We start from the raw sequence: 23,163 nt of genomic DNA on the forward strand, positions 1-23,163 counted from the left end.
ATGATGCACAATCTCAGAGCTTGAATCTCTGCGTCGCTTCATCAGGAGACAGGCGGAAAATTTGCATTCGGGCACGAATTTTCAGGACCCCGGATCATACGCAGATATATAGTCATCACTCTTTCGTTGGCTGGAAATCATCCATCGCTAATGATGCCCAAAAGTCTACAGCCTCTCACCATTCACTGATGGGATTCACAATCTCTTCATAAAACTTATTGCGCATCTTCCACGGCCTATTGCTAGGTAGACACACGAATGAATCGAATCCATCGGATTTCGCGTGCAATAACTATCCGCGATAGTGACTCCGCAACCTGGTGACACCGGCTGATACCAGGCGTGTCCAGCTCGGGAGCGGTCCGTGTATCGCGTGATGCGATATATTCTTGTCGTGTGCGACCCACTGGTCCCATCTTCCACGAAATCCATTTCACATCAAAGTTACTCTCGGTAGCGGGACCGAGTTCACACAAGGAACACGCCGTGTCTTACACGGTGGAGCCGCTCCATGATCGGTGGAGAGGCTCCACCGTGGAGCACCGTAGCTATGAAGACTACTTCACGCGTGCAGATCGTTGTGCTTCAAATCGGAGACTCCAAGTGAATCGGCTTCATGTTCATCTCAAGCATCAATTTGATCTTCATCGTTCTGAGCTTCCACAACAACGTGCTCGGCGATCTTCACGGTCTATTCTTCACGAGCAAGCCTTGGCACACCGCCTTCCTGGTTCTCAACTTCAGGGGGGACAACACTGTCATCATGGTGGTGGCAAATGCAAATGTCGGTCCGCTGAGAGCCCACTGGGAATATGTGCCAGGCACGGGTATCCTCGATGTGTTCGCTATTCACCTTACTCAATCGCAGTACGAAGATGTTTCTGGCCTCTTCCCATTGGACTACGACTCGCACACACTATATGGCGTTCTCATGCCTTTCCCGGGTCTCACTGGTAAAATTCTTGTCATGAGCCATGGGCTTGGTATGTATAATGGACAGCCTTGAGCAAAGTGATGAATTTTTACTTTAATTATTCACCCAACATGACACTACTTTTCTGCCGTCGGGTACTGACTATTGTACTCACTATTATATCACTATCTGTGGGGATGTGGTCACAGAGAAGTGTTCCCTCGTTGCTCAGAACAACTTGCTTTGGCTCATAGAGCATTTGCGGTTAACTTTTTTATTTGGTGGATTATCAATCTAGTCGTGTGGGTATTTGATTAGATTGCTCATCAGAGACGGTATCGTTCAGCATCAACTTTTCCATATCATGCGTATTCTGTAATGTTTAAGTATCATTAGTACTGAGGAAGACGCGAGCAAGTGGCTACTTATACACACAATACATTGTCGATTCGGCGTTGCTCCCCGAGATGAACTCCAGGTGGAAGCCGAATATTTTGCACTTCATTCCAAAAGGGTGAAGCCGGATCGACTTGAGCCCGGCTTCTTGAGCCCGGCTCAACTTGACCCGCTCAAGTTGAATTGCTATACTGTAGACAACTGCGATATGCCCAAATTGGTGAGTTCCAGTCTACACTGTAGGCTGTAGGCCCTACAGTCGGGCAGAATCGCTCAGGATTCTCACCTCAAAAGTTTATCTTGACGATGCGATGATCCCCTCAGTATGTGAGAATCATCGCGTTGACAGCATCCATATCGCTGATATGGTGTCGAAAAGGTTCGTTTGGTCAGGAGGGCGATCGCGCTGACAGCTGGGGGCTGTCACTCACACTCCCTATTATCGTTCTCTGAGCTAGGCACTGCCTTTGTAGGGTCTCATTCTCCGGCCTCAAATGTTCCGACTGAGAATAGCGCCCTTCAGAAGCTAGTCGAGCTCTTCGATAGACGACTGGAACCTCTTTGAGTCCAGAATCTGGACGCGAATAGCTATTGAATCACTATTACTGATACAACTAGTATAAACTCTTCTACATGCGAGGCACAACTTGTGGTGGCAGACACGCTATTAAATTCTTGTTCTCACAAGTGATGTGTTTGCAATACTCACAAATGGATAAGAGTAAATGAGTGCCATGCGCCCGTGTATAATTCCGGTGTTATGGATGTAGTGGTGGGGGTTTCTACTTCACAAGAAACGCTCCTTGAATTTAGGAACAAGGAACCTTATACCTCACACGACGTGCTTTTACTACAATTGCACCTCATGCCCCTAATTAAAGGTGTACCTCCTGGGCCCCAAAAAGGAGCGCGAGGAGCATCTTTACATATACCAACGCGCATGAAAAAATCGACGCAGTGTTTGAATAAAGCTGAAAATAAAGTTATTGCCGTTGAATAAAACGAAATCAAAAACCCTACCATCAACTCGCTTGCGAACAATCGGTCTGACCGATGACCAATTCGGTCATCACCATAATTCGCTAAAACGCTAAGGCAAAGATGCAATAAAAATGGTTGACACACGGATAAAACATCCGCGGGTCAGATGCATGGTCTAGTGGATTAAGCATCCGGGAATGGTAAGGCGGGTGCGATGGGGTGCCATAAAGTACCTCCCCCCCGAGTGACAGTCTTACGGCGCCTTACGTAAGGACCTTAAGGAGAGGCTCAAAAATACCTTCTATGAAATCACCTTTCATGAGGATGCCCTTGTAGAGGGAAGGAGCCTTCACCTCACCTTACTCCTAACCTCCTCTTCCAAATCGGAAAGATGTGAAGGCGCCTGGCCATGAAGCCGTAAGATACCTTACAATTTTCGCTCCTTATGAGAGTTCGTAAAATAAGATCCTGATTAGATCTATCGTTGGCCTCATCCACTTCACTCATGTTAACTGTGGCTACTTCCCGTGAGCAAGCTACTTCTGGCCACTTCCAAGTGTACTGTTGTTGAGAAGTCGTGCGAGGCGAACACTACTGGCTGCCTCTTCCCTGTGATGTTCTTCGACGGTCGAATTCGACTTGTATCCCGACAGGCAGTTTATCCTGTAGGATGACTATCAGTTCAACATGGACATCTAAGATGTCGATGTTGAAAACCGAGATGTCACATCTTATATGAGGGAAGGTATGAAGCATACACTTATGCATTGGTGCTGGCCGCCCAGTACTAATGGGACATTTCGGGAGACTAGCAGTTCGGAATATCGGTTATTAGTTATGAGATTTACGGCTGTGATACGATCTGAGGGGTTGTGACAGTTCACCGTGTAGTGTCGCTTGTGGTGATAAGTTCGTTACGTCACCTCCATGCAAGTCGCGCGCGCCCATCTGCGTACAGCACGTGCACGTGTGCCCAGCAATTGCAAGTAGTCAAGTTACCGGTCAGTTGTTGCTCTCAGACTAGTGTTCTTACATTTTACCAATGTCCAAGACTAGGTCCGAGCTCTATGCGACTACTATGGTCGCCAACCCCAACGGTTGCTCTGATTTTCGAGGGGTTGCCAACATCGTGATGACCGCCGTGGGTGTCGGTGTATTGGCCTTACCTAACGCTGTGGCCTTCGGTGGTTGGGTTGCTGCTCCCCTACTACTACTGTTGGCCTGGGTCCTCACCCACTACCAAATGTGTCTACTCTGGAAATGCCTTTTCATGAACCCTTCGAGGAAGCCAATGGAGTCCTATGAGGAAATCGGGAGAGTTTGTTTTGGCCGAGTCGGGCAAGTGGCAGTCGCCCTATGCCTCTACGGTGGCATTTTCTCTATCTGCGCCCTTATCATGATTTTACTAGGCAGTTCCCTCCACAACTTGGTGCCCTCGCTGAGCCGATCACTATGGATTGTTATTACTGTGGCATTGATGTTACCCTTTGCATGGTTACCTAGTCTTAAACGTGTTGGAATTATTGCGGCTATAGGTGTTGGCGCTACTGCAGTTGTCGCTGTATCGGTGATTATCGCGGGTGCTCGTGAGGCTGTCAGCTCTGACCACGTCCACGTGCTGGGTCCGCAAGGTGTAGGTGGTCTGGGTTTATCATTCACCAACTTCATGAATAGTTTTACATGTGCGCCGGTGATACCAAGCTTAGTGGTCGAGATGAAGAACCCTGTCACGTTTCCGAGAGTTGCCCTCTGGTCGTTTTTAACGATTACAGTCGTATTTGGGAGCATTGGTTTTGCTGGTTACGCGGGCTGGGGGATCGACATGCTCAAGTTCGATCTGATCGTTGACGCTGTTGCCTCGTCGGCTGGTCGCGGCGATTGGGTAAATTACATAGTTCAAATATCAATTCTGGTAGTGTCATTTACGCATTTGTTGGTTTTATTCGCGCCTTTGGGCAAAGCTAACGATCGTATAGTGTCTCATTTTTTCAAGGGTAAACGTGTGTATTGGACGTTGTCTCTTGTGGGGCGGACGGTTGTATTTCTCGCTGCCATGGGGTTGGCGTTGCTAGTGCCAGGATTCGGCGCGTTATTCAACATCGTTGGATCTACGATAGTAATGTTTTTACAAATTCTCTTTCCCAGTACATTTTTCTTGAGATTGTTGTATCTGGGATCGAAAAATGGCATCGCTTCGCCGTTCACGTCGAAAACACGTGAGAAGGTTCACATTGGTACGGTGGTTGCGTGTATCTGCCTTGGTCTTTTCGGCCTAGTGTTGGGAACATATCAAGCCATTGATGCATTAGCATCGAAATAACTTCCGTAGGTATGCTCTGTACTCCACAAGGTTTTCTTTGTAACACAATTTTACCCGCAAGTTCTGGGGAGGGTTGAGCATGTGTTGTGTTATCTATAGTGCCTATTATAGCGTCCATCGATATGGCTGTTTCAGTGGAGTTTCACAACCCGTTTTACGTGAAGTGGCGTGAAAGTTGGTGATATGCAGTAGTCGTGAAATATATTTATCACTGGTGTATTTCATATCACTAGGGTTAAAAGTGAGTTTATGGGAATTCGTACTATGGTTGGAAGAGTTTTGATATTTTTTAGTATTAGGCCTTTGTGACTTTGTATTAGGCCCCGGGTAGGACATTTTTCTGTCATTAACGTTCCGCTCGCTCTGCAATTCTTGTGGGATAATATGCACATGTTGAAAATTTTATGAGAAAATTTTGGGAAATTTTTACTCTGAATTGGTATATATATTCCTACGAAGAAACTTCTGAGCTCAGCTGAGGAAACCCAAAACATATATATATGTTGTAGTTGTGAAGTAAAATGATGTTATTAATCAATACAGTGTTCGTTGTTCCTGTTACTATGGCAACTCTCAGCAGTGATGAATTGCCCACGAAGTTCGTTATTAATACTAACGGTTGTTCAACATTTCGAGCTACTGCTAATCTGGTGATGACCGCAGTTGGTGTTGGAGTCCTTGCCTTACCAAACGCAGTAGCATTAGCTGGTTGGGTTGTTGGGCCTCTACTACTACTGCTAGCCTGGGCGTTGACACATTTTATGATGTGTTTGTTGTGGCGGTGTATGTATATGAATCCAGAGGGGAGTCGATTTGAATCTTATGAGGCTATAGGACGACGCTGTTTTGGTATTCCTGGGCAAATTGCAGTTGCGGTTTGCTTATATGGAGGTATATTTTGTATATGTTCGCTGATGATAATTCTCATGGGTGATACCATGACTAACCTGGTCCCCTCACTGGGTAGGGTGCCGTGGATTTTGATATTCGTGGGTATCATAGCACCTCTGTCGTGGTTGCCTAGTATGAATCAAATCGGCGTGGTTTCGGCGATTGGTGTCGCTGCTACTGTGGTTGCTACGGTGTTTGTTATTATTGCGGGCGTTCGAGAAGCAGTAAGTGATGACACTCACGTACATTCGTTAGTCCCCCACAGTGTAAGTGGTCTTGGTCTGGCATTTACAAATTTCATGAACAGTTTTACATGTGCTCCAGTGATTCCTGAGTTGATCGATGAAATGGAAAACCCTCGTAAATTCCCAAGAGTTGCTTTCTGGGCCTTTACCATAATTTCTGTACTATTTGGCAGCATCGGTTTCGCTGGTTACGCGGGTTGGGGCGTTGACATGCTGGGCTATGCATCGATCGTTGATGCAGTAGCGGCTTCAGCAGGCCCTGGTGACGCTGTAAACTATGTAGTTCAAATAGCAATCGCCGTTGTCTCTGCCGCACATTTGTTGGTATTGTTCACACCACTTGGCCGGGGTGCTGAAGTCTATGCAGAGGTCATCGCGAAGAGACCTCTTCCGCGAGTGATTCGTTTGAGTTGTCGAACGGTGGCGTTGGCAGGTTGCACCTGTTTGGCAATTTTCGTACCAGGATTTGGTACGTTATTCAACCTCGTCGGCTCTACTATTGTCATGTTCCTACAAATTATCTTCCCAGTTACCTTCTTTGTGTGGTTGTCTTACATTGGTAATAAAAAAGGTGAAGACAGCGATGATAGTAGCAGCGACAAATCTTTGTTACCAGTGAAGACACTATCGCAGAGATTGTTATTTTACGTACTACTACCAGCATGTTTCTGCCTAGGTCTATTCGGGCTGATATTGGGCACGTACCAAGGTATAGAGCCCTTGGTAGAGTGAACATTTTCAAGATCGTTGATTCTGTGGTTACTCAAGTTCATCATTTCTGGCTATGTCTTTATCGATAATGAGTTGAATTATGCAGTGGAGTGGTATTCATAAAAATAATTATGGTAATTATATTGTTGCATTTTTTCATTTTTATTTTTCTCGTTTCGAAATTTGTATCTCATGGGTTATAATGGAGTTTCATTCGTTTTACGTGAAGTGTGAAAAACGCGATATTCGCGGTGATATGCAGTGGTTTGTGAAATATGTTTTTCACTAGTGTTTTTCATATCACTAGGGTGGTGAAACTCCGGTATTATAAAATACACATATAATAGTATGAATTTGGTATAATGATAACCTGGTTTCAATGTAATATAAAATAAATACTAATGGTAGTAGTGATATTTGAAGTGATGAGATTAGTGAATATTTGGGAATCGGCAAAGGAGTGGTATGATTATTATGATAGTTGATTTTGAGATGTTTCTAGTTGCACTGTATCAGTTTGTGAAGATTTTATTTTATGAGTACACATTATAGATAGCTCAGTGAGATAAAATATGCACATGGTCAACTACATGTGTTGGTGACAATATGTGAAAATTTGGAGGAATTTCTCACTGGTTTCTGTGCACTTCTACCCTAATTCGTATATAAACTCGTATAATTTGGTTGAGTTACTCCTGAGCTCAGCAGCTGAGGAAAGCGATTACATATATTCATACTCCAACACTGTATAGGAAACTCTTCTGAGCTCAGCAGCTGAGGAAAGCGATTACATATATTCATACTCCAACACTGTATAGGAAACTCTTCTGAGCTCAGCAGCTGAGGAAAGCGATTACATATATTCCTACTCCAACACTGTATAGGAAACTCCTCAGCTCAGCAGCTGAGGAAAGCGATTACATATATTCATACTCCAACACTGTATAGGAAACTCCTCAGCTCAGCAGCTGAGGAAAGCGATAACATATATTCATACTCCAATACTGTATAGGAAACTCCTGAGCTCAGCAGCTGAAGAAAGCGATTACATATATTCATACTCCAACACTGTATAGGAAACTCCTCAGCTCAGCAGCTGAGGAAAGCGATTACATATATTCCTACTCCAACACTGGTCATACCGCACGGACGGCAACAGAGGGTATTTGGCAGGGGGTAATACTGTGGGGGGCTCTTTAGGGGTATATGGGAAGAAATTGAATATTTTCGAGGAAATCGAAATTAATTTTATGATTTTTCTGTTGATGTTGTATACCAGAATTGGTTATGAAATTTCCGAAAATAAATTAATTACGAATTGATCAATCTGTAATTTACTCAATTTTTCGCAGAAATTTTGTGAAAACTGTTGGAAAAAATTTGGTAGAATCTGGTTTCAACGGAGTGATGGGATCTCTCGAAAGGAACTCATTTTTCCGGAAAATATATTCCATAGAAACGTCTTGTTTTTAGTAGGAATTTTGGTGAAATTTTTCAGTGTTTTTGGATGTGAAAGCGGAAAAAATGGAATTTTCTGGGAAATTTTTTCTACATCGTTATATTTTCCACGTAGTCAGTTATGATGTTTCAAGTGGGAGCTCCTCACACGAGGAGTTTGGTCGTCAGCATATGGTGTCTAATCAGGGGTGTTTGATCGAAATGGATGTGCTCAGCTATGCAGTGTGGTTAGCTCTTACTGGGGAGAAAGGTCCCGGGTTCGATTCCTGGTCGGAGCATTGAGGAATCCTCAATGAGGATATTATTTTTAGGTTGATTATGGAGAGGTATTTCCAGAATTAGCATTGGAGGAATTATCAAGCGAAAATTAATTTAATCGGGATTGCATGAATAGTTCGTCGTCACGGGTAACTTATCGGAAAAATTTTGTGGCGCGCGACAGATTTTTGTTGAGGTACACTACCAGTGTTGTTCCCTCTCAACCGCTCTGATAGTCTTTGATGTTTTCGCTTCGCTTCGCTCTCACATTGAGGATATTTTCAGTAGAGGAAGATACTCGAGTACGCACAGCGAAGAATTTTTGAATCCGCGTTAAAAGATGCATAGGAAGTGCGGAGAGAACGGTTATGCAATGCGTAATATGCATATCTAGATTTCAACTAGAGAGTAATAAGGCTATAGATTACGTGGTATCAATCGATCGAATAAAGAGAATATTAGCATGGTCTCTGGGCAAGGGTGACACTCACAAATTGAGGAGTGTGGTGAGTTTTCGCTCTATCTGTGCCATATACCTACACCTAATCAGCGTTGACAACAACATCATCAGTTGATTGATCACGGCTGCACTGCCCCTCCATCATGCTCGTCCCCCCTCACCCCTTGCACACTGTTGGCTTTGTCCAGGGGGTGCGGGGTCGAGCACTCGAGTGATTTGTGCGTCTCGATCAGCTGTGCCGTTTCGCAGCACTGACGGTTCGCATGTGATCTACTCTGGCATTAGCTGACTTCTGTAGCTGCATCTACCACTGTTCGCAAAGTCTTGTTATGTTGATACTGACCAAGACTTTTTAACATTCGAGTTGTAGGTGTTGAGCAAAATATTTATTTTCACGACGACTTGGTGAACCCTGTAGTAAACTACATGTGTTGGTGGCAATATGAAAATTTTGTGGAAGTTCTCGGAGATTGTTGTTGTTGTTGTTGTTGTTGGTTTCCGAACACTTGTACTCGAATTCATGTGTAAAGCTGTATAATTAGCATTGGAAACTGCTGAGCTCAGTAGCTGAGGAAAGCGAACGTATATTCCTACGTGGTCGTATTTTTTCTTGTGAATGTTTTACTCGAGTTATCAGTAGGATCTGGGATGCTGGTGGTAGTTGAGTGTCGTCGTGTTGATGTTATCATCATCTGCATGGATTGCAAGTTTACCAAGCTCTCTAGGACTACGGTGTTTGCTGACCCAGTGGAGAGGGCCCAAAATAGCACTGCAAAAGTAATAAGTACTGGATTTGGGTTTCGGGGGGTTTATATTCTGAATATTTGGAAATATATTTCGGTGGTATAATCGGGCGAGTCGGCGAAACTGGATGTCACAATATCAGTGCCGGAACGGTTTCGAAAGGCCCGACCCCCATCTGTGTTGTTTTCTGTTCTCTCTTGAAGGGAAGGGAAAATGTGTTGTGGTGTAACAGTTACGACAACAGTGAAAAAACCACTATTTTGTGACAACAAAATAGTGGTATCTCTTCGCATAGTGATGCTCCATTCCTTATCACTGGACTTGCGAGTATATCTAGTTGATATTTAACGCAAGTGATGGTGTTATGTTTTATAAAGTTATTTTATGTGAGTAGTGAAAGAACTGATTCTCAACAAACTCACCTTTTTGCGGTAGAATTGCATATGAATACAACTACTTGCGACGCTGTGTTGTCCTATAGAGTGTGATGGTAGCCCTTCACCTTATATGGAGGTTGCTGATCCTGGTTGTTGACGTTTTCGCTCAGGCATTTGATCCGAACATGGAAGGTGAGGGTTGGAGACATGGTAGAGATAATAAGTGGAAAAGACAAGGGAACTCAGGGGGAGATCCTACAGGTGTTTGGGAAGTCTACTGCTGTTCCTTTCGAGTGGTTATTGTTGTTGTTATCAGACTGATTACCGTCGTAACATGGTGAAGGTGCGAGGAGCTAATCTAAGACGGATGAAGGATAAGGATGGAAATGATTATCAAATTGAAAAGAAGATTCATTACAGGTGTGTGTGATCATCGCTGATCCAGTCGGGGTAGTATCATGCTGTGGAATAGCCGCGCCCCGTGGGATCAGTCTGTGGTTATTGAAATCGGCTCCTCGAGTGCTGATGATCATCTAATATACTTCATGCATGGTGATTTTCTCGTGGTGTGGTAGAGATTCTTGCCGTGGTCATCACCTCATCAGTAAAGCACTACTCAATGATGGGTATACTATCAGCGTCCTAGCCTGGGTGAGAAACGAACCCTCAGGCCAGGAACTTGAGTTTGTGTGCAGTTGGATTTCCGGGAGTGTGTTGGTATGAGGTTGTCTTCAGTAACGTTAACTTACTCGATCCGGTATTCAAGAAGCCAACAAGAGTGGACCTGAGATGGACGGAGGATGGGCAGTTGTGTAAGGATGAATGATAATCACTTTGGAAAACGATCTCGGTGGGACTCGAACCCACAGTCTTTGGTTCCGAAGACCAACGCCTTATCCATTAGGCCACGAGACCATGAGTATTATAAACAACTGATCGCTACACCCTTGTTCGAATTATCTATTTGGACACTTCCTTACCTCTGCAGTTTGGGAAGATGTGCACATGGTCAACCACATATGTTGGTGACAAGATGAAATTTTTTAGGAAACTTTGGGAAACTTTCATCGATTTCTGTCGGAGTAATAAGTGAGAAAACTCCTGAGCTCAACAGCTGAGTAAAGCGGACATAAATTCATACTCCAACACTGTATCTCGGGAATCTATAGGTGTTGCACTCAAGAACGGCTTATAGCGAATTCCGCATATATACGAGCCGTGGAGTTCATTGGAGTTTCACGGCCACCCTAGTGATATGAAAAACACTAGTGCAAAAATATATTTCACGACTACTGCATATCACCGCAAATATCGGAATTTTCACCGAGTTTCACGCCATTTCTCGTAAAACTCAATTGAGGTGCTCGGCAACTCATAAAACCACTCAGATTGTACATCCTTTTTGTGGACTCTGTTGTATTCCTTCTGATCAGTTCGCGTGGCGAAGCAGTCAGGAACAGTGATACCGTTTCCTGATCGATCGAGTCTGGTGGCCGACTGGTCTGATTGTAAGTATAAACGCTGGTTTAACATCGAGAAATCATCCAGAAACCTATAATTTTCTCATTTTGAATTTTCCACGTATGGCTAGGAACACATTCTTCAATCAGTTTTTCAGCCCATTGTTATCAAACTCTGGGAAATGTTATTTTCTAAAGCTGAATAGGTTCCTGGTTCTCATCGAGTTGTTGTGTTAGACAAAGCTGGCCCGAAGGACACACCACCAGAGATCGCGATGGAGAAGTCATACAATTATAAAGAGGTTCATCGGGAAGGTGGCGCGTATGAAGATGTGATGCTTTTTAGGATGTCCAAGCTATGAAGATCCTACGGCAAACCATGAGTAAATACAACACGGATATCCAGTCCTGCTAGTGGTCGTTTCTGAGCTCTTGAGTGTTTACTTGGGAGCCTGACTCGATTGATATATAGCGGCTTTGTAGACCGTCGGCATTGCAGTTTCACAACCCGTTTTACGTGAAGTGGCGTAATACTCGGTGAAAAACACAATATTCGCGGTGATATGCAGTAGTCGTGAAATATGTTTTTCACTAGTGTTTTCATATCACTAGGGTGGTGAAACTATAATATTCCTGGTGACGCCCGATAGAGCTAATTTTCGAATAAAAACAACAACAGCAAGTGAATACAATAATCTTGGAGTTGGTCGTCTATTACACATAGTTGTTTTTTCTGCATGTCAAAGTCGATAGTCTGTCGGCCTTTGATGCTGCACGCCCGAGTAGTGACGGGTCTATGGCCGTCAGTTTTTTCTAGGGGGCATCACCTCGGGGTGGTTCGCTTCTCACGAAGGCGGCACTCCTCGACACCATCAGTGAGGATAAAGGACGATAGCGATGGTGAAGAGGATCCTAACAAGAAGAATAAACCTCCGAGTTATGGTAGGTCGCTCTTCTTTTTTTGGAGTTCTTCGTGTCCTACAGGGCGCCCTAAGGACAATGTGCTATTGTCTGTAACTTGCGCAAATTCGATGAGTTTTCCAGTGAAGCCCATTAGAAAGATCTTGGCGAGAGCTTGTCAATGGTGTCATTGGATTCTAAATAGGATTCGGTCCTGCCGAGCTATCCACAATTAAAAAATGCGAAATTGCTCCTCAAAATCCGCGCGAAAAATTCGAAGCCGATTTCGGGGTTTAGAGCAGCCTGTAGTGCATACAGAAGGTGGATATCCTGTTTTTGATCAGGACCGCGTACCAAGACAGATTCGGAGTCGACAGCAGCATGCCTAACCGCCGCCAAGGCATCATCCTTTGATGTTGAGGGCACCCTTTCAGTGTCGGTACCCGTGGCTAGCAGGTGAGCATTATCACTTACCAGTCTACTACTACTACTCCCTAGAGTGTCCCATCATGGCATGGTCATCGACTCGGCATCAGAGGCTGTAGATGGTGAGCTCATTGAAGAGAACCTGATGCCCGCTAAGGACCAGAAGCAAGGGGAGAGGGTCTATGAGGTGGACACTCGAACAGCTGTATGTGTCCATCGTGGTCATTGCAGACATCAGCAAAGTCCATGCCGATCGACCGCCGTGTATGGCCTATTGCGCTGTCAACCGGCCTTATGGGAGTTTCTATAGGACTAGTAAGATCAATACAATCCTGAGATGCTCCTATACCGATGGCCTCAGGTCCAGCCGGTCCTCCCACTACTAGCGACCTCCCTTAACATCTCTACCGCTCAGTTTGGTCAAGTCATTGCTGTGGTCGGGCTATCACGGATTTTCTGTAAATTGGAAAGTAGCGCGCGCCCAGATGATCGATTATTCAGGCACTATCCCTACCTCTATCCTTGCTGATGTATCCGGTCGACGGCCTCTCCTCGTCTACGGCGCTGCGGCATCGGCCTTGAGTATGGCCGGCTTGGGAGCGGCATCTAGCTTCAATCAACTATTGTAAGTATTAGTACAGAGTCCATAGTAGTATTAGTACAGAGTCCATAGTAGTATTAGTACAGAGTCCATAGTAGTATTAGTACAGAGTCCATAGTAGTATTAGTACAGAGTTCATAGTAGTATTAGTACAGAGTCCATAGTAGTATTAGTACAGAGTCCATAGTAGTATTAGTACAGAGTCCATAGTAGTATTAGTACAGAGTCCATAGTAGTATTAGTACAGAGTCCATAGTAGTATTAGTACAGAGTCCATAGTAGTATTAGTACAGAGTCCATAGTAGTATTAGTACAGAGTTCATAGTAGTATTAGTACAGAGTCCATAGTAGTATTAGTACAGAGTCCATAGTAGTATTAGTACAGAGTCCATAGTAGTATTAGTACAGAGTCCATAGTAGTATTAGTACAGAGTCCATAGTAGTATTAGTACAGAGTCCATAGTAGTATTAGTACAGAGTCCATAGTAGTATTAGTACAGAGTCCATAGTAGTATAAGTACAGAGTCCATAGTAGTATTAGTACAGAGTCCATAGTAGTATTAGTACAGAGTCCATAGTAGTATTAGTACAGAGTCCATAGTCTTCCTATAGGTTTTGGCGTCTACTAGGTGGTGCTGCATCAGCTGGTCAGATGACCGGAGCCCACCTCTATCTAGCTGATATCTCCCAACCAGTAAGTGCCTTCATAACTTGCTACCACTCTTCTATGCAGGAGAATAGATCCCGTACAATGGCCCCTGTGGTAGCAGCATGGGGTGTCGGCTTTGCGGCTGGGCCGGCCCTTGGGGGCCTACTGGCTGAGGCCTTTGGCACACAGATGCCCTTCTATGGTCAGTACGACCGAGCGTATGTGTTGGCTCTGTTCAGCTCAGTTTATATGCGAATTAGGGTAGGAGTGTACAGAAACCAACGAAAATTTCTTAGGAACTTTCATATTGTCACCAACACATGCAGTTGACCATGTGCGTATTCTCTAATCGGTGCACCCCTTGACGATATTCATACTCAACGACGTGCTCTGCCGAGTCGTAGGAGTGGCGAGTTTTCCAGTTGTAACCACATATTTGTGAAGGATCTCATTTTAGTGACAAGAAGTGGAGAATAGTGAAGAGGCAAAACCATCGAATGGTCAACTACATGTGTCGGTGACAATATGACAATTATAAGGAATTTTTCATTGGCTGCTGTATACTTCTACTCCAAGTCGTATATAAACTCCTATAACTAGTGTGTTAACTCTCCAGACCGAGCCTAGCGGTCTTCTTGTCATCAGGTACAGCAGCGGTGATTGCCGCGGTAGCCGCTGTGAATCACAGGATGCTCCCTGAGACCCATAAAAGGTCGGTGTTGAAGCCCTCTTTTATCATCAGGTTGATATCTATTCAGATCATTGGAGTCCAACCGTAAAGACCGAATACCACTACGAGTTACTCTTGGGAACTACCGCAAGCTCCTTGAGCACCCTACTATACGTCAAGCCAGTTTAATAACGGGCACGTTTTGGTTTATGCAGACTGGTGGGATCGAACCTGCGCCCTTTGTGTTCATCCTTTTCATCAGGTTGTCAACTGTGCCTGCTACCCCTACTGCTGATCCAGGAGTTCTCTTTCAGTGCGGGGGGCGTCGGAGTCGTCTATGCTACCCTGGCCGCCACCGGAGCTCTCCTGAGTCAGCCCGCTGCGTAGGCTGCCCACTGTAAGGCTGGCCTCGATAACGCTCTTTATCAGGCATATATCCGATAGAGTCTCTCGACGCTCTTGCATCGTCCCTGGCTCACTACTCGTCGCAGCGTCAGTAGCAACACTACCGATTGCAGCAGCTGCAGGTAAGTCGCTAGGGACCATCAGCTTAACATTGCCCTCAGGGTCGACTCCGTTGCTCTACTGCTCACTAAGCGGTTGGGCGGTGGGCTCAGCGCTGGTCGGTACAGCCCCAACGGCGCTCGTGGCCGACTCGGTGAACGAGAAGGAGCGGTAGGTCCATTCTTGCTGATTCATCCTTATCAGTGCTATTCGCCTGAGCGCACGGGTGAATAGCATTATTGTATGTTACTGTTACAACGATTTACTGTTACTGAATAGTAATAGTATACCGTTGTAATAGTTGTTTACAATTGTTGTTATACTATTATCACCAGGGCGAGCGCGCTGGCGCTTCTACGCACTGCACAGGATTTTGGTGGGCTCGTGGGCCCTCTGGCACTAGCCTGGGCGGCTGATATGTAAGTCATCCGTAAAGGCGTTGTGTCGTGCAGGTCTTGTTCAGGTTTGGTATGGGAGTACCGCTTTGGTCGGCTGCCGCGGCCGTTTCGGTCGTAGCTTTGCGTTTCTGGACGAAAGTAAAACGCTGATGGGCGATCACTGTTCGTTTTTTCCTTCTCTTTGTGCATCATTGCTTAACACTACAGACTAGTGTACATTTCGCGGTTACGGTTGGCATTTCCCAATTCATCAAATGCTGATCTGATCTCCCACTACTGTACTCAGTTTTATCTCCGACATGGTCACATTGATAGCAGTTTTTCTTAGAGGTTAGTTTCCATACCCAATCTTGTTGAATTGTGTTTGAAGTTCACTGTATCATAGTCTGTGATCTCATCGAGTACACTTCTAGCCGAATTCCTACGTAATGGAAACTCCTGAGCTCAGCCGAGGATATTTTACATATATTCCAAACTGGAGATGATAGACTTGCCTAAAACCCAATGAGGAAAGATGATCAGAATGGACTCCATACAAAACTACGCAGTATTTCTTGGCTGTAAATAACTTTCAAGTATAGGATTGTTCGGAGGCCAATTAGGACTATTTCAACGACTGATATTCTACCTTATGGTGTATACCGACCATTCCGTTGTATTTATGACAATAATTAGCAGGCAGGCCTTGACAGGCAGTTGTTGACATTTGAGAATTTCAAGTTGAGTTCCACTTTCACCCACGGGATTTGTTTATCAGGCAGTTTTGGAGTTCTATCAATATTACCAATTGTTCCTTTTAACCAACGTTGTATTTGCATTCGGAGGTTTAAGTTTCCTCAACAGTTCAAGCGACGACCTTTTCGGACGTTGGAAACCAACTAACATCTCGCGATGCAGGCGAATACTCCCTTATTAAAGATTCTCTACTCGGTTTTTCGATCGCTTTTATCTTGTGCCCTGGTTAGTAACGACTTCGTATCGATTCACACAAAGACCACCAAGAATTACCAAAACTATAACACACTGGAGTATACAGGACGAAACCAAGATAGTGTCACACCAAATAATAATTCTATTGTTTCTTCTCATCATCAGCAATTTTAACCTTCCTCTCAGCAGCCTCAGCCTCATCCCTCTCCTTGTCATGTTTCTCTTTACGGAGCTATATCAAAGGACCATGTGTCCATCATCGTATCACTAACAACTCACCCATTCTTTCTCCTTATCGGCTAGGCGCATCAGTCTGGATATGTCCGTGTAAAAAGGAGTACATTCCTGTCCCTATAAGAGTTCGAAAGTAGTGGCGGCAAAATTAATGAGCATTGACGTCGCTCCTTCAGCGACTACTTGAGGTTAACACGCCTTAGCCAAATGATGGGAACGAAACTTTGAGAAAATCTCATCGTCGTTCGCATACCTCGAAAAAACATAGTAAAATTTCACAGTAGAAATTGTGAAAACTTACCACAGGACGAAAAGTGCCAACAGCCACTCTCTCGAGGTCTTCATTTTTGAGAACAACTACATCGCCCCAGGCTAGACACGATAGCACTTGAATAGTAGAGAAAACGACCACGTATAGGAAGAAATATGAACACTACTGAAAAATGCAAAACGCAAAGACCGATTCGGGTTCATTGGTTGAAATTATAAAATAATCGTATATTTAAATTTTCTCATACCACTCCTCGCCCAAAAATACCCCCATGGACGCAAGTCGAGACGGTGTTGAGGACAGATGCAATTGAGGTAGGAACGAATAACAGTACAGTAGGATATGGTCGAAGACGAACACTTTGGCTCACACATCTGAGAAAGGTCTACTTGGTAGGGAAAAATATTAACATACCACATTTCCACCACATCGCGAGTATATAAACCAATCTCAATACAAGAAGCATCGCTAGTCATCATCATTTAACACAACAAGAGGAACGAGGCGACGACGGCGGCAACAACAAAAACTGAGCACGAGGAAATAGACAAGTTCAGTCGTCAAAGAGCTTCTCATCTGGCTGGTGAGGGATCCGAGAAAGCCGACAAGCACGATATGACATCATCAGGATCATAGACACGATCGTCCAACGGGACCTCGTCACCCACACTAAGTTCGTCATCGAAAGGCGCAGGTTCAATTCCCACCTGCGCATTTTTCTGTTTTTCTTCTTCTTTCGGACTACTACTCGTGTCAGTCAGTGCATCATCAATCTTCTCTTTAGCAAATACCCTCTTAAGAGCTCTCCAAAATCTATGGCTTTTCACACCAAAGTCCCCCGTACCGTCGCCGCTCGAAATCGACCTTCCAAGATCAGATGCAGTAGAGGCAGTCTGCGTCCCTTCCGACTGATGACCTCCATCGAGCTCATCTAAAGAATTCTCATGACGATCAGCCGCGTGCCATTGCTTCCTCTTGGATGACGATAATGGCGATGACGACGTGGACGTGGACGTCCGGAACTCCATAAGTAATAAAACAACAACCTATTCTTTCCAATGAATATTGGAATTTCATCACCCTAATGATATGAAGAACACTATTGAAAAATATATTTCACGACTACTGCATATCACCGCAAAAATCGCGTTTTTCACCGAGTATTACGCCACTTCACGTAAAACGGGTGATACTCCAGTGACAAAACCTATGCTGCCCAAACCCCCCAGCACAAGACCTTGCTGAATGACAGTGTAAACGACGTTATGGGGCCAGTAGCAACTACAACCCCCCTGCTCCTGTGATCTTCTTTTTATCCATACCCTTCCTTATACGCGCTAGTTGTCGTTTGGTCTCGGAGTTGGGCAACTCATCGATGTTATAGTACCCTGGTGCCAACTCTAATAACCATTCCCCTTTAATCTGATCATACAAGAATACGACTAAATTATCATCACAAATCTCAAATGGGGAGGGGGAACTAAGCACATGGTCAACTACACGTGTCGGTGACGATATGATGATATTGAGGAACTCTCATTGGTTTGTGTACACTTCTACCCGAGTTCCTATACTTTTACTATGGTGGAAAGCTATCACATGTCATGTTGGTTGATGAACTAACATCTACAGAGACCAGTAATCAGTCTATCAAACCTCGATGGCCTCAAAATGACCAAACGCATCCTCCGACTTAACACTTCGGGAGGTCCGTCGATGCCATACCATCACCCTTACAGAGCGAAAAAACGGCAGATACGGCAATGGAGGGAATATATGCACATGCTGTGCTGATGATGATGATGACAATATGAGAATTGTGAGGAAGTTTTGAGGAATTCTCACTGGTTTCTGTACACTCCTACTAGAATTCCTATAATCACTACGGAAATTCCTGTGCTCAGCAGCTGGGGAAAGCGATTACATATATTCATACTCCAACACTGTATAGAAAACTCCTGAGCTCAGCAGCTGAGGAAAGCGATTACATATATTCATACTCCAACACTGTATAGGAAACTCCTGAGCTCAGCAGCTGAGGAAAGCGATTACATATATTCATACTCCAACACTGTATAGGAAACTCCTGAGCTCAGCAGCTGAGGAAAGCGATTACATATATTCATACTCCAACACTGTATAGGAAACTCCTGAGCTCAGCAGCTGAGGAAAGCGATTACATATATTCATACTCCAACACTGTATAGGAAACTCCCGAGCTCAGCAGCTGAGGAAAGCGATTACGTATATTCATACTCCAACACTGTATAGGAAACTCCCGAGCTCAGCAGCTGAGGAAAGCGATTACGTATATTCATACTCCAACACTGTATAGGAAACTCCCGAGCTCAGCAGCTGAGGAAAGCGATTACGTATATTCATACTCCAGCACTGCGTTCGCTTCGCCCCAGTACTACCGTCATAACAGTTCTTATATAATTCTTAGCGGTCAAGACCAACTCATGGTAGAGTACCCACTCCGGTTTATGCTGAATCACGGTAGACGGATGCAACATCACCTACACATACAAGAAAAATACCCCACCCAGGAATCGAACTCGGGACCTCCTCCTTTTATTATTACAACTTGATGCTCTCGAGTAGTAAGGTAAACCCCAGCCTTCTGCAGATGAGCCACTTGCATGAAAAAACCAGAGAGGATACACTTTCTGATATTATTCGTGAAACTGTAAAAATAATAAAAACTCAATATCGTCCTTCCCGAAGACCCCCACTACTCCGGATGGTTTCTAGCCAAGCTCAAGGCCTTCAACCCGACTCTGTCCGTCAGCCGCTTCAACTGCGCCCGGACGTTTTCCGCTGACTTCATCGTGCGATACTGAGGAGCATGATAATTTCGTGGCGCGTGACGGTGGAATGAGCATTACGTTGATATAGTTATCCCAACACCATTGCGACATCGCTCTCTCAACGCCGTTGCACTGCATTTTATAGGCGATATAAGCGTCGTATCTATATTTGATAGCAGTACCCGAATTTTCATACCACACCTTTCCCTACGCCTGCATCAGCGTGAGATGATCCCCATCCATATGCACGAACTTCTGCTTAGCCGCATCGGCCTCCTGCTGGGCTTCCTTGGGCCTCAAGAAGCACTGTGGTACCGAGAGCATCGCTATGATGGTCAGCGCCTCCTCAGTGCAGTGGAACCTGATTTCCTCGAGGTGTGGTATGACATATGAGCAAATCGGAGCCTGCTTACCGGCCACTTCTGAGTAATACCGCAGCCATTTGAGGCTCCACTGGGAAGTCTGCCATGGTCCTGCCGAACTCAGTGAGGTCGCCCTCCTCATCGAGGGCGCCTAGATACACGAGCGTCTCCAAAGCTCTCATCATGGTCTCGGGAGCAGGAGGGTCCATGAAGTCGAAATGGACCTGAGGAGGTCGCAGGTTCGATTCAAGGACCCGACATTTTTCCATGAGAACAACTCACGAGATCGTCTATCCCAAGCTTCTTCAACGTCAAAACGACGGATGATAGATTCGATCTAAGGATCTCTGGGAAGGTCGATGGCTGCAAGTCACCATAACTGTTAGGCCAAATTTCCGACTGCTCACAACCCTTTCTTATAGACCTACGCATTTTCCGTATAAAGACGGAAGCATTTGCCAGGGCGTGTACGACCAGCTCGACCCGCCCTCTGCTGCGCTGACGCTTGAGAAATCGGTGACACCAACAACGACTCCATCCTTGTGCGGGGGTTAAACACTTTCTGAAGTGAATACAACCACATTGGCCCTTTGGGAGGATCAGAAACGCCTAAAACCACTTCTCCATAGTTGAGTCGAAAATTCACACACGTCCTCTTCTTAGTTCACGTAGTTTTTCTAGAGATGTATACCTCTCTAATGATCGACTTGATCTGAAATTATTACAGCCCACTACGATGATGACGGTGATGATGCTCACAATCACATGAGCTTCATCACTACTACAGTGATAATATATTATTACATAGTAATATCTCTAAAACGGCATTGCGATATATTTTTGTCTATATTATTTTTATCATACCGTAATTCCTATTCATGACATATAAATACATGAAGACGGTGTATTGGTATATCGTATAGACACCAATGATTAATTCATCCTTCCGTTACCTGTTTCGAGAACCCAGGGTCAACAACATACACAATACCATCGATCGTTATAGATGTTTCCGCCACATTAGTGGCAACAACCACCTTCCGACCAGCCGGGCCTCCTTCGTATCTCGGTGGAGGCGCATCTTCGAATATCTTTTGTTGTTGTCGTGGAGGTAGACTTGAGTATAGGGGGACTACTAGGAGTTCACCATGCTCTCGCATGGTGCGCATAGACGCTGTGCGAAGCTGCTTACAGGCGTTCTCGATTTCCTGAGAGCAAAAAATACCCCCACCAAGAATTGAACCCACACCCTACACAGTGCTAACACGACATCCCACCACTATACCATATACTACCTCCTCTCCTGTAAGGAACAACAGTATATCACCACTGCCAGCCGGCTCCTCCGTATGAATGTATACTACAGTTTGCACAGCGGACTCGAAATAGTCCTTCTGCGACTCAGGAGAATAGAAGATCTCAACAGGGTAGGTTCGGCCAGGGACCTAAGCGTTACATTTGGAGACGAGTTGGGAAAGGAGTGGTATGAAATACCTTCAACAGCGGAGCGTTGTAGAAGTACTTGCCGAATGCCTCTGCTTCCAAGGTAGCACTCATCACTACTACTTTCAAGTCGGGCCGATTCGGAAGGATCTACCATCAAAATGCACCATGGGAGGATCGAACCCGGGACCTACCTCCTTGAGCAGACCGAAGAGCACATCAGTGGCCAGAGTCCTTTCATGTGCCTCATCCAGCATTATAACGTTATAGCGACTGAGCTTGTTATCTAGCTGTGCCTCTCGAAGGAGCATACCATCTGTCATATACTTCAGCATTGTATTAGGACCCGTCTGGTCCTCAAACCTGAACATTACCACTAACATCACTGAAGTGTACTGGGATATCCGTACTGCGCATATCGAACCCCATTACTACTACTACTATTACTATAATAGTAATACTACTACTACTACTACTACTACTACTACTACTACTACTACTACTACTACTACTACTACTACTACTACTACTATTACCTGATAGTAAAACCGACTTGTTCCCCCAGTGTAACATCCATCTCCTGAGCAACGCGCTGTGCTACACTCATAGCAGCAACTCGACGAGGCTGCGTACATGCAATCTGATCATCATCAACCTCCAATACCACAACTACTACTATTATCTCATTTTACCATTTTTCCATCAGAAGCATAGCCAGCCTCCAACAGGAACTGCGGCATTTGCGTTGTCTTTCCCGACCCCGTCTCTCCCACCAGTAAAGTGACTTGTGATTTCTTCACCAATTTGAGGAAGTCTACTTTTTCCCTCCAACACGGTAGTTGCTGCCTCTTCTCGAGAATATCATAGTACTGCTTCGAATAAGGCGCTCCCGTCAACGGGTTGGTCCCCTCGGGAACATCAACGACAGCGGCGGCCTCAGGATCGGCTGCTCGATCCCAGTTGGAAGACCCTCTTCCCACTAGTCAAATCGGCGCCCTCAAAGCCTCGCTTTAGGTCCACACGCGTACGCATATGGAGAAAACAATGAACAGGAAAAGCTGCTGATGAATTTCATACCAAAACACAATACAATTAGAAGTACAGAGAATTCATCATAATCATGAATCGTCAAATATCTTTTCCCCACCGCCACCCTTCAGCAGTTCTCTTCCATTTTATATCATCATCACTAGCATCAAGACAGCTTTCCAGCGACACGCCATGTAGGGCTATTCCCAACACTGAGGGCTCCTCGGTGGCAGCAGAAATCGACATCCCCACGGGAGGTCGCACTGAAGTGACTATACCATCCCACTGATTCAACATGATCATCGTCAGTTTCTCCACCACGCTATCATCAAGCCCTTCCGCACTGCCAACAGCTGCCAGCAACCTCCCATCACCTTCGCTAAGGCATACCGTAATAGTGTCACTTCGGGGGTACTCTAGCAACCAGAAGACCCCGGGTTCTAGGAAGGCAGCTCGCATTCTAATAGCGAGGTCAGAGGTCGCTATAGACTCCCTCGGTGATAGTATATGAAGCTCTAGCCCTTCCAGAGGTTCCTTATCCAACATCACATACTTGTATTTACCTCGGTACTCCTGAGCTCTCCTGAGTGGCCCGAATACACTGTGGTGGTTGATGCCACTCAGAGCAGTTTTACTCGACTTGATATCAGCCCTCTTGAGAGCCAGCTCTACGAAGTGGGCCAAGTCGACTACTATGCTCCTAACTGTGGCTTCCTCCTCAT

General features: G+C 45.1%; 7 protein-coding genes and 1 non-coding gene across 8 annotated transcripts; 6 read left to right on the forward strand and 2 right to left on the reverse strand.

Moving 5' to 3' along the window:
• Window positions 1-616: 616 nt before the first annotated feature.
• On the forward strand, window positions 617-1,274 carry Pmar_PMAR023127 (hypothetical protein; the record flags this gene model as incomplete). Its single annotated transcript, XM_002773125.1, has 1 exon — window positions 617-1,274. One exon carries the CDS (start codon window positions 617-619, stop codon window positions 1,004-1,006), a length of 390 nt encoding a protein of 129 aa, XP_002773171.1. The 3' UTR covers window positions 1,007-1,274.
• A 2,058-nt stretch (window positions 1,275-3,332) lies between these two features.
• On the forward strand, window positions 3,333-4,610 carry Pmar_PMAR023128 (Vesicular inhibitory amino acid transporter, putative; the record flags this gene model as incomplete). Its single annotated transcript, XM_002773126.1, has 1 exon — window positions 3,333-4,610. The coding sequence occupies one exon, from the start codon at window positions 3,333-3,335 to the stop codon at window positions 4,608-4,610; it is 1,278 nt and encodes a 425-aa protein (XP_002773172.1).
• Window positions 4,611-6,557: 1,947 nt separating this feature from the next.
• Pmar_PMAR023129 (hypothetical protein) lies at window positions 6,558-8,197 on the forward strand (the record flags this gene model as incomplete). Its single annotated transcript, XM_002773127.1, has 3 exons — window positions 6,558-6,591; window positions 7,551-7,633; window positions 8,102-8,197. The coding sequence occupies 3 exons, from the start codon at window positions 6,558-6,560 to the stop codon at window positions 8,195-8,197; spliced, it is 213 nt and encodes a 70-aa protein (XP_002773173.1).
• An 878-nt stretch (window positions 8,198-9,075) lies between these two features.
• Window positions 9,076-10,580, forward strand: Pmar_PMAR023130 (60S ribosomal protein L24, putative; the record flags this gene model as incomplete). Its single annotated transcript, XM_002773128.1, has 6 exons — window positions 9,076-9,157; window positions 9,295-9,410; window positions 9,520-9,554; window positions 9,925-10,015; window positions 10,071-10,174; window positions 10,490-10,580. 6 exons carry the CDS (start codon window positions 9,076-9,078, stop codon window positions 10,578-10,580), a joined length of 519 nt encoding a protein of 172 aa, XP_002773174.1.
• A 16-nt stretch (window positions 10,581-10,596) lies between these two features.
• On the reverse strand, window positions 10,597-10,669 carry Pmar_PMAR023131. Its single transcript has one exon. It is a non-coding gene; the product is annotated as a tRNA-Arg (tRNA).
• Window positions 10,670-11,187: 518 nt separating this feature from the next.
• Pmar_PMAR023132 (hypothetical protein) lies at window positions 11,188-11,597 on the forward strand (the record flags this gene model as incomplete). The annotated part of the gene is made up of 3 exons (XM_002773129.1): window positions 11,188-11,262; window positions 11,452-11,516; window positions 11,561-11,597. Coding segments are annotated over 3 exons (177 nt in total), but the record flags the coding sequence as incomplete, so codon positions are not given.
• A 1,031-nt stretch (window positions 11,598-12,628) lies between these two features.
• Pmar_PMAR023133 (Tetracycline resistance protein, class A, putative) lies at window positions 12,629-15,512 on the forward strand (the record flags this gene model as incomplete). Its single annotated transcript, XM_002773130.1, has 13 exons — window positions 12,629-12,727; window positions 12,772-12,855; window positions 12,902-13,010; window positions 13,042-13,165; window positions 13,754-13,835; window positions 13,875-13,992; window positions 14,436-14,502; window positions 14,549-14,679; window positions 14,723-14,843; window positions 14,890-14,987; window positions 15,027-15,135; window positions 15,300-15,383; window positions 15,428-15,512. 13 exons carry the CDS (start codon window positions 12,629-12,631, stop codon window positions 15,510-15,512), a joined length of 1,311 nt encoding a protein of 436 aa, XP_002773176.1.
• A 2,561-nt stretch (window positions 15,513-18,073) lies between these two features.
• On the reverse strand, window positions 18,074-22,450 carry Pmar_PMAR023134 (ATP-dependent RNA helicase, putative). Its single transcript, XM_002773131.1, has 15 exons — window positions 22,105-22,450; window positions 21,949-22,052; window positions 21,607-21,775; window positions 21,464-21,562; window positions 21,265-21,414; window positions 20,923-21,177; window positions 20,398-20,531; window positions 20,252-20,348; window positions 20,021-20,193; window positions 19,819-19,968; window positions 19,686-19,770; window positions 19,536-19,636; window positions 19,382-19,484; window positions 19,215-19,316; window positions 18,074-18,219 (listed from the first exon to the last, which is right to left on the reverse strand). The coding sequence occupies exons 1-15, from the start codon at window positions 22,150-22,152 to the stop codon at window positions 18,079-18,081; spliced, it is 1,911 nt and encodes a 636-aa protein (XP_002773177.1). The 5' UTR covers window positions 22,153-22,450; the 3' UTR covers window positions 18,074-18,078.
• Between the last annotated feature and the right edge of the window lie 713 nt (window positions 22,451-23,163).

Source organism: Perkinsus marinus (assembly GCF_000006405.1).
Source record: "Perkinsus marinus ATCC 50983 genomic scaffold scf_1104296959304, whole genome shotgun sequence".
In the NCBI taxonomy this organism is placed as follows: Eukaryota; Perkinsozoa; order Perkinsida; family Perkinsidae; genus Perkinsus; species Perkinsus marinus.

Excerpts from the sequence above, each read along its gene's own strand:
- Pmar_PMAR023134 (XM_002773131.1), bottom strand. The coding sequence starts at position 22,152 with ATGCCGCAGTTCCTGTTGGAGGCTGGCTATGCTTCTGATGGAAAAATG. Across the intron at positions 21,415-21,463 it reads ACAACGCTCCGCTGTTGAAG|GTCCCTGGCCGAACCTACCC; the intron begins GTATTTCATACC and ends TGTAACGCTTAG. Across the intron at positions 20,532-20,922 it reads ACCCTGGGTTCTCGAAACAG|AAAGTGTTTAACCCCCGCAC; the intron begins GTAACGGAAGGA and ends TATTCACTTCAG.